At 30.7% G+C, this 13,145-nt stretch overlaps 1 protein-coding gene and 1 long non-coding RNA gene across 3 annotated transcripts; both read left to right on the forward strand.

The window, feature by feature from the left end:
• The first annotated feature begins 1,855 nt into the window (after window positions 1–1,855).
• On the forward strand, window positions 1,856–3,156 carry LOC131017874 (uncharacterized). The gene is made up of 2 exons (XR_009099903.1): window positions 1,856–1,912; window positions 2,473–3,156. It is a non-coding gene; the product is annotated as an uncharacterized LOC131017874 (long non-coding RNA).
• A 297-nt stretch (window positions 3,157–3,453) lies between these two features.
• LOC131017845 (putative late blight resistance protein homolog R1A-10) lies at window positions 3,454–12,841 on the forward strand. 2 transcript variants are annotated; one of them, XR_009099879.1, is made up of 3 exons: window positions 3,454–6,235; window positions 6,402–6,501; window positions 12,464–12,841. XR_009099879.1 is itself a non-coding variant. In XM_057946585.1 (2 exons), the coding sequence occupies exon 1, from the start codon at window positions 3,574–3,576 to the stop codon at window positions 6,196–6,198; it is 2,625 nt and encodes an 874-aa protein (XP_057802568.1). In that variant the 5' UTR covers window positions 3,454–3,573; the 3' UTR covers window positions 6,199–6,235; window positions 6,402–6,659. The 2 variants fall into 2 exon arrangements, 1 of the variants encoding a protein (XP_057802568.1); XM_057946585.1 differs by lacking the exon at window positions 12,464–12,841 and having other exon boundaries at window positions 6,402–6,659.
• The last annotated feature ends 304 nt before the right edge of the window (window positions 12,842–13,145 follow it).

Genomic DNA, 13,145 nt, shown 5'->3' on the forward strand with positions numbered 1-13,145 from the left:
TTGTCTGTGTTGAGAGTGCTGGTCGGCGGCGGCGCAGTTTTGTTAGCTGCTGATTGTCAGGCCGAGCTGAGGAGTGTGGTCAACGATAGGGAACGACGGTGAGATATAGTCGGACGGCTGATTGATGAGAGAACAAACCGTTCTGGGTATTCGCCGTAAATTAAGAAGAAGGGGGAAGAAGAAGAAGAAGAAGAAGAGGGATTTGGGATTTGATAGTTGGGGATGAGATTCACTCTCTGTTGCAAATGTGAAGTGCAGAGACAGATGAAGTTGAGAGAGAGAGAGAGAGTTGACAGGGTACACAAAGAGTAGAGAGAGCACCGTGGAACAGGGGCAGTATATTGTGGGAATTTTAAGTAAGTCTCTATCTTTGATTGATAATAATACTGCATGTTTGGAATGGATCATGAGTACAGATGATGATAATGAAATAATGTTGGATTTGATGATAATGATTAAGGAATGGGCCTAGAGTTTTAACTTAAACTTATTTTAATTAATTAATTGAATGTAATTGATTTAATTTTTGTTTGATTTATTAATGCAATGTTTACTGATTGAAGTAATTTCCGGAGGTGCATTGGAAGTACTAGACAAAAATATAATTGCCTAATTGGGTGCTTCCAAAATAGGGATGCTCGATATAATTATGTATAGTCAATAGGATTTTAGTTTATTTGTCCATTCTTAATTTTTAATTATGAATAAGTAGGATTTTAATTAAAGTTTGATATTCTTAATTTTTCATGTACTAATTTTTGTACAAAATGTAGTAAGTATTAATATGATTTGTTTGATGTCCTCAAGGGGACACCAACAGGTGCGAACTCTTGTCTGTGAGGTATAGGGTTCAAATTCCACTGCTCCCTCTCCCCAATAAAAAAGATAAATATGATTTGTTTAAATATTCATGTGATTCTTTTTTCTAAATTATTCTCAGGCACGTGCTCATTCCCTGACATTCACTTCTTCAAGAGTTACATCTCCACGGGCGTAGTGAGCATTATCTTGCACTTGGGTAAGTCTCCATAATATGCATTTTCTCTCTTACGTGTTGAAATCATGATAAATTAAAATGTAGTATTAGTTTTTAGGGTCCATGTTAAAATGCATAAACAACTTGAGCTTGCCTATGGAACAGCAATTTTTAAAACACACCAACATATTATGCCAATAGATCATATACTAACACACTATCATAAATATAGAACTATAGCTCCAGAGAATCTTAGGTATACTATCATGTAGCCCAACTCAATACAGATGCTTCACCTTTTCTGAGTCTGAAATAGCTTCACCTTTAATGAGTCTGAAATAATTTGGCAGTAATTGAACAAATAATTGATCTCTCCACCTGGATAATCATCAAATTCAATATTGGTAACCAAAATTGTGTTTAAGTAAATAGCATAGCTACAAGAACTCTATAAGTGACGTTGGAAATGAACTACAAGGTCGTAACTTTAGAAAGTTAAAACTTAAAAGTCATTTACCAATTATCGTTTAGTTATAGTAATCATTTTGAAGTTTAGAGAATGAGATTTATTACTTTAGGATTAGGACTTGGGTTATTGCCTCTAGCCTTTATGTTTTTTAAGGATTTGTTACTTAGTGTTATATGGAGATTGTTATTTTTGGTTTCCGGTTTTCGACAGGTGCCTTCACGGTCCGCTTGTCTTTGCTCACATCGAATATGTTTGCTTGAACACTTTTCATCCATTAATTGCCCTTTCTGTAAATCACTACCCTACTTGGTTCTCAAAATAGTATTTTTGTGCTCTATTTTCTTTTCATATTTTATTGTACCATTGACTAAATTACTGAATCCTCATTTTATCACCTTGGTCACGTTTTTCAAATATCTTGTTATGACGAAAAGAAGATGTACTTGTGCTTTCAAATAAGGTTACTGGTGAGCTTTCTTTGTATTTTTCTTTTTTCGGGGCTCATTTGTATCGGTTGCACACTTACCTTTAGTTCATTTGTTCCATGTCTTTGCTTTAGAGTATGGTGCATGGTAATTTTAATTCTTCTATAATGCATGTTGCGAGCTGTGTTGTCACACCTGCCATGTACTTCTCAATTCTTTGTTGCTTGTATTTGTTTTGCTGGGAATTTAATATTAAATCTTTGTTCAAATGTCTTGCACGGCCATGTGACAACTTCAAAACATTTACGTTTTAGCTTACCTTATCCATCTGCAACTTTTATGGCTTTGCCACTTATTTTTGGTCGTGAGTGTTCACATGCTTTGACTACTCGGTCGAGAAGCTTGAGAGGTGCATAATTATATTTGTTGTGTCAGTGTCTAGATTTGCACAATTCAATTTATCATTATGTTAGATTGTTTAGTAAGTGGTGTTCCTATTAATTTTTTTATTGATTGTGGTTTGTAATTTTCAAATAAGAAATCAATAAAAAGAAAGATGTGTGTTGTTGTTGTTGACACTGGTGGCTATTCCAATCTCATAGGTGGGCTGCGTGATCTGGATTGTCGTGACATGATGCGCTAGCACTTGTTGCGAAATTTGGACTCCGAGGTATTTTTCTCACAATAACTCCGAGGTATGCAAGAGTTTTCAAGAGTAAAAAGTGAGTACTTGAAAAGAGTCACAATAGTTATGATTGGTATGCTAGAGTTTTCAGAGTAAAAAATGAGTACTTGAAAAAGGAAATCATAGAAGACTCGTTGTTTATGTGGTCGAATTTACTTCCACATGTTCATTGCAGTGGTTATTCCGAGCAAAATAAAGGTGAGTATAATAAAGGTGAATATTCCACATGAAACAACGATGTTAATAGTTGAATGAAGTCATCAACAATACAACATTGTATGCAAATACAGTATTGTTTGTCATTAACTAAACGACAACACTTGTATGTACTTTGTACAATTCTATCTATGACTTTTGGTAGTACTGCATCATGTCAGTGACATTTCATTAACGTTTTGAGGTTGTCTTTTGTATGTACATTGTATATGCCTCAATGTAGGTTCCAGTTGAAGGCATTGTGTATACATGATGCATAATGTCTTAATATTTAAGTAGTTTGTATTTAAATTGTACTCTGTAGGTTACTACAATGTTTATGAGTTTATGACTTGTGGAAATTCTCCTACAAGTCATAGTATAATATGGCTACACTTGGAAATGATTTGATTAGCATTGTTACTGATCACATAATTCACGGAGCAATTATAGAAACACCGCGTCTTACGCGGTGTGAAATTTCTAGTAGATTAATAAGACGACAGAGATTAGCTAGTACTTTTCACTTTTTTTTTTAATATATAAATTACATAAGTAAATAAAAAATTTAAAAATTGTGCGATGGATTCGAATTCAAGATCTCATGACAAGACATTAATGATTCTACCACTAGGCCAACACATGCACGCTAATCATTTTCGCTATTTTTCCTTCGTTTGCTTTCCAAATCATCATCATCATCATCATCGTAATATCCACTATCTCTCTCTCTCTCATACTTTCCCTTTCTGGGCATCCTCCATTTGATTTCCAAGATCTTCTAGTTTGCTCAAGTTGGATTAGTTGCTTGTATGTACATGAGATGGCTTATGCCGCTCTTGTTTCGCTTGCACAAACCATAAGCCAAATCCTAAATCACGATCACACTCCCACCACTCTTCCTCTACATCAAGAAATCATCGCATCCATCCTCGATCACATCGTTGACTTGAAATCATTTCTCGAAGACCTACCACAGATAGTCAACAGTTTGGAAGGCCAAATCAGGGATGTAGCAAATGCAGCAGAAGATGCTATCGAATATCTTCTGTGTGAAGAAAATCAATCAGATTGTGGATCGAGCAATATTGATCGGTTGAAAGAAGTAGCAGAGAAGTTTATGTCAACTGCGGGAGATGTTGCAGACTACGTCAGGAGTAACTACTCAGTTAAGAAAGGACGACGGCTGAGTGATTCTTGTGTTGTTAATTCATCACGTGCACCCACAAGCGAAAATCTTGTGGTTGGTTTTTATCTGACAAAGATGAGGTTTCGGCTCTTGCTCCGGCCATCGAAACTACAAGTCATCACAATCGTCGGAAAGGCAGGTAGTGGTAAAACTACACTTGCTAAACTTGTTTATACTGATGCATCGGATTTTCACTATAGTGATCGTGTTTCTCGTATTCATACATCAATTGTGAAGCATTTTGATATTCGGGGTTGGGTGACAGTGCCACAAGATTATAGTGTGGGAAGTATTGCTTCAGATTTACTAGCTTCCATAAGAGGAATTTCAGATGTACAGAGGATCACTAACAAGGACGAAATTGGGAATCGTCTAACGGATTTGAGGTATTTGTTAGCTTCCATGAATGGAATTTCAGCAAAGAGAGACGTATTTAGCAGGATCACTAAGGAGGACGAAATTCGTAATTATCTAATGGGTGGGAGGTATCTTATTGTAATGGACAATATTAGGAGTAAGAAAGCCTTGGATGATCTAAAGGAGCTATTTCCTGACAACAATAATGGAAGTCGGATCATTCTAACAACAAGGATACAAGACGTGGGTGTATTTGCTAACACTTCCTTTTATGAAATGCCTTCCTTGGGTGAAAATGATAGTTGGCGTTTGCTAAGATACAAAGTGTTTGGAGATCAACCTTGTCCTTCCAAAATAGAACCTGCTGGAAGAGTAATTGCAGCACGATGTGGAGGATTGCCTCTTTCCATTGTCATGATGGGAGGTCTTCTATCCAAGATCAAGAAAAGTCGTGTTTGGAGGCAAATTGCAGAAAGTGATTGTCAATTGGAAACCATAATGTCTTTGAGTTACATCCATCTGCCTCTCCATCTAAAGTCATGTTTCTTGTATATGGGAGGCTTCCCAGAAACATACAAGATTCGTGCCTCAGAACTCATCAAACTTTGGGTAGCTGAAGGCTTTATAAAATGCGAAAATGAATCTAAGAGCTTAGAAGATGAAGGGGAAGATTGTTTGGAGGATCTAGTCCAGCGAGGTCTAGTTTTGGTGACTGCAAGGGACTTTGATGGCAATATCAAAAGCTGCAGCCTCCATGATATCGTGCGGGACTTTTGCATAAGACAGGGTCGACAAGAGAAGTTACTTCTTCCTGTGGTGGATTACTTGCCAAGTCCTATTTTGAGAAGGCATTTTCTTCCATTAGTCATGAAAAATCATAAGCGCGTAAGTGCCACTTGGAATGATCTAGATCTGAAGGGCTCTATGCATTGCTCACGTACACATTCTATTATATGCATCCCGCAGAAAGGGTATAAGCCCAGAAGCTCTGTACACCATTTCAACTTGCTTAGGGTTCTTCATGTTTTACGCAGAAATGATTATTGGGATTGGGAGCCAAGTCAAGTGTTTGATTTGATCTATCTAACTTACCTTGCTTCCAACATTCCCACCAGTATTGTTCCTCCAACCATATCAAAGCTTCAAAATCTTGAGACTTTGATTATTTATAGATCCGATGTTTGTTTGCCTGTGGAGATTTGGAGGCTGAGCCGATTAAGGCATCTTATCGCCTTCTCATTTCAACCTTTACCCTATCCTGAAGGAGTAGCTTTTCCCTTAGAAAACTTGCAAACTCTTTCAATGGCACAGGATTTTAAATGTACTGAAATGATTCCAAACATTAGAAAGTTGGGAATACGCTACTCTACAATGTTCAATGAAGGCTATCATGATGACTATCTTAGACTTCTGTTTCGACTTGAGAAATTGAAACTGGAGACGTACGGGGCACCTTGGACGAGGCGGAGTCTTGTTTTTCCTCAATGGCTGATAAAGTTAACATTGAGTGGTTTCCGGCTTCCTTGGGTGTGTATGAGGATGTGCGGTTCATTGCCTAATCTTCAAGTGTTAAAACTAAGGAAGTATGCTTGTGCTGGTAAACACTGGGATACTTCTGAAGGAGAATTTGTTAATCTCAGACTTCTGCTTATCGATGAATCAAATCTGAAGCATTGGACAACTGAAGGTAGCCACTTCCCACAGCTCAAGTGCCTAATGCTTTACCGTTGTCCAGCTTTGTCAGAGATTCCAGTTGGTATTGGAGACATTCGAACTCTTCGACTGATTGAGGTCGATAATCAAAGCCAATCTCTTTTCAACTCGGCAATAAAGATTCAGACCTTAAAAGAGATTCATAGAAGAAAGCATGCAAGTGTCGAAGTTCGTGTGAAGCATTTCTGATATCCTGTTTCAAACTTCACTCTTTGCTTCGTATCAGGTAAGGAATTTGTAATGACATCTTTTTTCTACAGCAACCTTGGTTTATAGGAAAAGACAAGTACCTATGAAATTATCATTTCAGATTTAGTATGACAAAGAGGTTATGAAAATGCACATTCTTCGCCAATAACTAAGCATCTTCCTCTCTTTTGAACAATTTTCAGGTGGTAGCATGTCAGTTTTGTTGGTCGGCTCCCGTCTTCTTTTTTCTTTTCAGATGCAGAGTTTTGACGAGCTAAACCCTTTCCGTTCCACGTCGACTTGGTAATAATTCTGTCTCTAATATATAAATTTGGAGTATGCTCTCCCCTTATGAGGCTTTTTAAGTAGATGATGGGCCTGATTCTAATACTAGGTGATCAGATATCTGAATGATAAAAAGGCAGGGTGGAGATAATGGTTAATTGGTAATGTTTATTTAAGCAAGAATAGTTGGTAAACTCCCTACTTTTTTCAAGATAAATAGCTTCATTTAAATCTGGATGTTTTTTTTTTCTTTTTTCTTTTTTGATGAACAAAATTTTTAAGATAGTGAGACTATAGGCTCAAAAGTGAGATATTTAATTTAGTTTTAGACATTAATCACTCTACCACTAGACTAGTACATACTAATAAATCTGGATGTATTATATATTGTGTTGTCATGCTTTGAAAAGTTGAATGTGTGAGTAGATTCACATTCTTGTTTACATTGTTTTGCTCTACAAACATTAATTTTGATTTTTGACATGGGGAAGTTCATGCTAATAAGCAATTTTTGAATAAAGCAACACAAAAAGAAGTTATTACATTAACAATAAAGATTTTCGGACACTGCAGTGTCCGGACACTGCATGAAAAACCGGTTTTTTTAAGGTTTTTTGATTGAGCCGGTTTTTTGCTAATTTATGGTTTTACTAAAATATCATTTCCTTAAATTTCTCAACTACTTTTAATCTTTTCCTAAATATATTTTATTTACATTTTTATTTTCTGTAAATTTCATTTTTTTTTTGCCATTTTTTTTTTGAAAAATATTTTTTATTTTTAAATTGTTTTTTTATTTTTTTATCGTTTTTTTATTTTTCTTTTAAAATATTCTTTCCTTAAATTTCTCAACTACATTTAATCTTTTCCTAAATATATTTTATTTACATTTTTATTTTACCTAAATTTCGTTTTTTTTTGTCATTTTTTTTCGAAAAATATTTTTTATTTTTAAATTGTTTTTTTTATCGTTTCTTTATTTTTCTTTTAAAATATTATTTCCTTAAATTTCTCAACTACTTTTAAAATTTATATTTTTTTCGAAATTAATATTTTAGTTGTTTTAAGAGTATATTTTTATTTTTTTCCAAAATTATGTTTTATTAATTTGTTTCCAGATTTTTTTTTATTATTATTATTATTATTATTATTATTTATTTTTCGAAATTAAATATTGTTTCCGAAATTAATATTTTAGTTGTTTTAAGAGTAAATTATTTTTTTTCCCAAAATTATGGTTTATTAATTTGTTTCCAGATATTTTTATTATTATTATTTATTTTCGAATTTTTTTTTAAATTTTATTTTTTTCCGAAATTAATATTTTAGTTGTTTTAAGAGTAAATTATTTTTTTTCCAAAATTACGTTTTATTAATTTGTTTCCAAATATTTAGGGATTCTCTTAAAAATAATCATAGATTTATTTCCAGATATTTTTATTATTATTAATATTTATTTTTCGAAATTACATTTTTTTTCGAATTCTTTTTTTGAAATTAATATTTTAGTTGTGTTAAGAGTAAATTGTTTTTTTTTCCAAAATTATGTTTTATTAATTTGTTTCCACATATTTAGAGATTATACTAAAATAATCCTAGATTTGATTCCACTAATTTAGAGATTTTCATTCTCCAAAGATTAATCCTATATTTGATTCCAGTAATTTAGATATTCTCCTAAAATAATCCTAGATTTATTTCCACATATAATTTATTTTGCGAATGTTATGTTAATTTTTTTATTTTTACTAATTTAGAGATTCCTTTCAAAATAATTCTAGATTTGTTTTCATTTATATATTTTATTCGAATATTTTTTAAAAAATAACATATTGAAGATGTTTTTTTTTTTAAAAACGAAATACAATAACAAAAAAATAAAATTGGAAGAAGTTAAAAAAACAAACGAAATAAAAGCAAAAGTTGCGAAATTTATGTTAATTATTTTTATTATTACTAATTTTAAAGACTCCCTTCAAAATAATCCTATATTTGTTTTCATTTATATATTGTTTTCGAATTTTTTTTTAAAAGAACATATGGAAGATTATTTTTAAAAAAAAAAGAAATATAATAAAAAAAGAACATTTGGAAGAAGATTTTTTTTTAAAAAAACCGAAGTAAAAAGAAAAAGGTGTGTTTGCGGGATTTTAACCTGAGACCTCAATAATATGTGAGTAATACTTTGTCACCTTGTCCGGTAGTGACAAACGCATTAGTTATGCGTTAGAAATAAACATAAAATGAATCATACTATGGGGCATCGATTGAAAAATTAAATAATATATACTTAGATTAAATATATTATAATAGTTGGAATAATACGAATAAAGTTTACTTAATTAATTGAAATAAATTAATGAACTTGAAAAAAAGAAATTGTGAATACGTTGGGATATTGGTCGGAAAAGTATATAACATATCATTGAAGATAATGCATTGTAATATAGTATTGATGTCGATTTGATAATAAGATAATGAACTACTATAGTGTAAATAATGATGTCGAAATAATTATACTAAATGAAATAATGTTGAACTAATTGATTGAATTAAATTAGTGAAGTCAATAACTATATGACATATATATGAAGACAATGTATTATATTTTAGTATTAAACGCGATATAATTATAAGAAATAATTATACTCAACGTTCATCAATTTGAATTTATTAATTCAAATAAATTAGTGAAGTTGATAAAAGTAAAAAATAAAACAATTAATCATACGATGGGATTTTGATCGGAAAAGTATGTAACATATACTTTATTTGATTATATTATAATAAAGTATTGTAATAGATATGACAATAACTAAATAAATCACTATTGTGTGATTAATGAAGTCGAAATAAGTGTATTCAATGAAATAAAGTTGAATTATTTAGTGAATTTGAAAAAAAAAATGAAATAAATTGAATTGTATAAGATATATATGTAATGAAGGAATATTTATATTGTATAAACAATTGAAGTTGTTTTGCCAAAAATAAAATTGCCTATAATATATTATATTTTAAGTAATGTATATTTTGTCAAAACAATTGAATATGTTTTAGCCTAAAAAACATAAAATTGCATAAAATATATTATAAATGAATAAATATATTACTCAATGGAATTATGTTGTGTAATTAAAAATCTTACTTAAACAAAATGAATCATACGATGAGACATCGCTCGGGAAACTATATAACATATACTTGAAGAAAATGTATCATAATATAGTATTGATGTCAATTTGATAATAAGAAAATGAACTACTATAGTTTAAATAATGATGTCGAAATAATTATACTCAATGAAATAAAGTTGAAGTAATTGATTAAACTAAATTAGTTACATTTTTAAAAATAAAATGAATCATATGATGGGAAATAGATCGAAAAAATAAATAACATATACTTTATTAAAGGTGATGTAATAAAAAGAGAATGAACTACTACTGTGTGAGTGACGATAAGAAAATTAAAATAAATGAATCAAACGAATGGATTTTGTTTGGAAAACTATGTACCATATACTTTGTGAAGTCGAAAAAATTATGTTCAATGAAATAAAGTTAATAAATTATTTGAAATTAATTAGTGAATTTGGAAATAAAATTAACATATAAAACTATTTAACATATACTTGAGGGAAATACAATGCTTTATTGAAAACAATTAAACGTGATATGCCAATAAGACAATGAACTGCTATACTATAGTTTAACGAAGTCGATATAACTATTTGTTATAAAATTATGAGTTATTAATTAATTTAAGTTAAATTTGTGAATATAATATATAAATAAATGAAATAAAGTGAAATGATTCATACAATTGGATTTCGGCCGCGACACTATTTAACATATTTTTGGATGAGAAAGAATGCATTATACGATGGCATTTTGCAATGTATTGAAATTAATTATTGAATTTGGAAAAAATAAAAAAAATTATACGATTGGATTTCGCTTGCAAGACCATTTAACATATACTCCCTCCGTCCCACGAATCTTGATACGTTTTTTTTTTTGGGCTGTCTTACGAATCTTGACACGTTTCCTTTTTGGGTAATAACTATTACATTCTCTCTCCTACTTTATCACTTTTATTACATTCTCTCTCTTATTTTATCAATTTTATACTTTATTAATTACACACTTAAAACACTAATCAACAATATAGTTAAATTATATTAACAACTAATATTTTTATAATCAACATAAGAAATAAATTGAATGTATGAAAAAGCTAAAATGAGCTTAAATAAAACGATAAAAAAAATAAAAAAAAACAATTTAAAAATAAAATATATTGTTTGAAAAAAATGGCAAAAAAAAAACAAAATTTAGGTAAAATAAAAATGTAAATAAAATATATTTAGGAAAAGATTAAAAGTAGTTGAGAAATTTAAGGAAATAATATTTTAAAAGAAAAATAATAAAACGATAAAAAAAAATAAAAAAAATATATTTTTCGAAAAAAAAATGGCAAAAAAAAACAAAATTTAGGTAAAATAAAAATGTAAATAAAATATATTTAGGAAAAGATTAAAAGTAGTTGAGAAATTTAAGGAAATAATATTTTAAAAGAAAAATAATAAAACGAAAAAAAAAACAATTTAAAAATTAAATATATTTTTCGAAAAAAAAATGGCAAAAGAAAAACGAAATTTAGGTAAAATAAAAATGTAAATAAAATATATTTAGGAAAAGATTAAAAGTAGTTGAGAAATTTAAGGAAAGAATATTTTAAAAGAAAAATAAAAAAGCGATAAAAAAATAAAAAAACAATTTAAAAATAAAAAATATTTTTCGAAAAAAAATGGCAAAAAAAAAAAACGAAATTTACAGAAAATAAAAATGTAAATAAAATATATTTAGGAAAAGATTAAAAGTAGTTGAGAAATTTAAGGAAAGGATATTTTAGTAAAACCATAAATTAGAAAAAAACCGGCTCAATCAAAAAACCTTAAAAAAACCGGTTTTTCATGCAGTGTCCGGACACTGCAGTGTCCGAAAATCACTACTCTTACATTAAAACATAAATCTGACTATCAGTTAGTTAGTTAGTTATCTTATCCATCCCTGGTTGAAAATAATTCAACAGAGAGTAACAGAAAGATCGTGGATTGGAAATCATGTATGGCACAGGCACTTGATCAATTGTGCAACGCCAATTATTGGGTGCGACCGTCGCACACCTGTGCGACGGGTCGACCCGGCTCCAAACCCGCCCTCCTGACCCGGAACTCTGACCCGTGTGGGTTTGACCCATACTCCTAATTATTACATTTGTTTATAATAATTGTTACTTTTAATAAACATAATATATACATTTGTTCATATAAATGTATATTGATATGTATAATATTTTATATTGAATGAAGGTAAATATTTATATTAATATAAGTATATATTTGTGCGACCAAATGTATATCTTATGCTTATTAAAAGTAAATACTCCTATTAGGGTTTAGTGTTCAGGTTTAGGGTTTAGTTTACAGGGTTTAGGGTTTAGTGTTCAGGCTTAGGGTTTAGTTTACAGGGTTTAGGGTTTAGTTTATAGAATTTAGGGTTTAGAAAATATAATACTTTATATTAAATGAAGGTAAATACCTATATTTATATAAGTATACATTTGTGCGAACAAATGTATATTTCATGCTTATTAAAAGTAATAATTATTATAAACAAATGTAATAATTTAGGATTCATGATTTCGGGTCTGGGCACGGGTCGGGTCGGGCGCGGGTCGGGGCGGACCCGTCACACTGGAGTGCGACCGCCGCATGCAAGACCGGCCCATTGTGCAATGAAATTTAATTTGAACTTGTTCCCAACCCTTTTGTTGCCATTTTGGGTAATGGGTTATTAAAATGGATGTGTCTTAAGCAGCATGAGCTTGATTTTATGTGCTTTTTGACTCGAGGTGTTTTTTCTACAAGTATTTGAAATAGCTCTGATAATGAAGTTTGCTGATCACTTAATAGATTGTTCAACACAAAGAGGAAGAGGCTGCAAGGAATGGAATGATCATCCTGATTTACAGAGTCAGCAAAAGAAAGTAAGAGTGACGAGGTTGGACAAATGAACGCCTTCAATTTTGTAGGTGCAATGTTTTAGAAATCACAAATGAAGATAAATTGCAGTACTTGAGAAGCCGTATGCAATGGGCTCGATGACTAACACTTTTTTTTTTTTTTTGTGATGATTGACTATATAGATTACAGGCCGAGGGTTGAATGAAGTATCTTGAAATTTGTATATCAGTCATCTAAGTTGGATTTTATAGCTTTCTCATGCATGTATCTGAATTTGAACAATTTCCTTCCTTTTTTGTTATACACTATTCATTCCGTCCCGCTTCACTTGGTCTAGTTCTTTTCCGCATGGTTATTTAGGAGAGTAAGATTATAGTGTAAAAGTGTAAAAATGTGTGTGAGCTCATATTTGTTGTAGTGAAAATTGATTATTCAAAAAAGAAATATGTCAAGCGAATGAGACAATCCGAAAAGAAAAACAAACTAAGTCAAGTGGGGCGGAGGGAATATAAGTTTTTGATTCTAGAAGGTTATGTTAATTGGACAACCCGAAAAGAAAAGAAAAACAAATTAAGTCAAGTGGGCCTGGAGGGAATATTAATTTTTGGCCGTAGAAGGTTATGTTAATTAT

Source organism: Salvia miltiorrhiza, chromosome 3 (assembly GCF_028751815.1).
Source record: "Salvia miltiorrhiza cultivar Shanhuang (shh) chromosome 3, IMPLAD_Smil_shh, whole genome shotgun sequence".
Classification (NCBI taxonomy): Eukaryota; Viridiplantae; Streptophyta; class Magnoliopsida; order Lamiales; family Lamiaceae; genus Salvia; species Salvia miltiorrhiza.

Excerpts from the sequence above, each read along its gene's own strand:
- LOC131017845 (XM_057946585.1), top strand. The coding sequence starts at position 3,574 with ATGGCTTATGCCGCTCTTGTTTCGCTTGCACAAACCATAAGCCAAATC.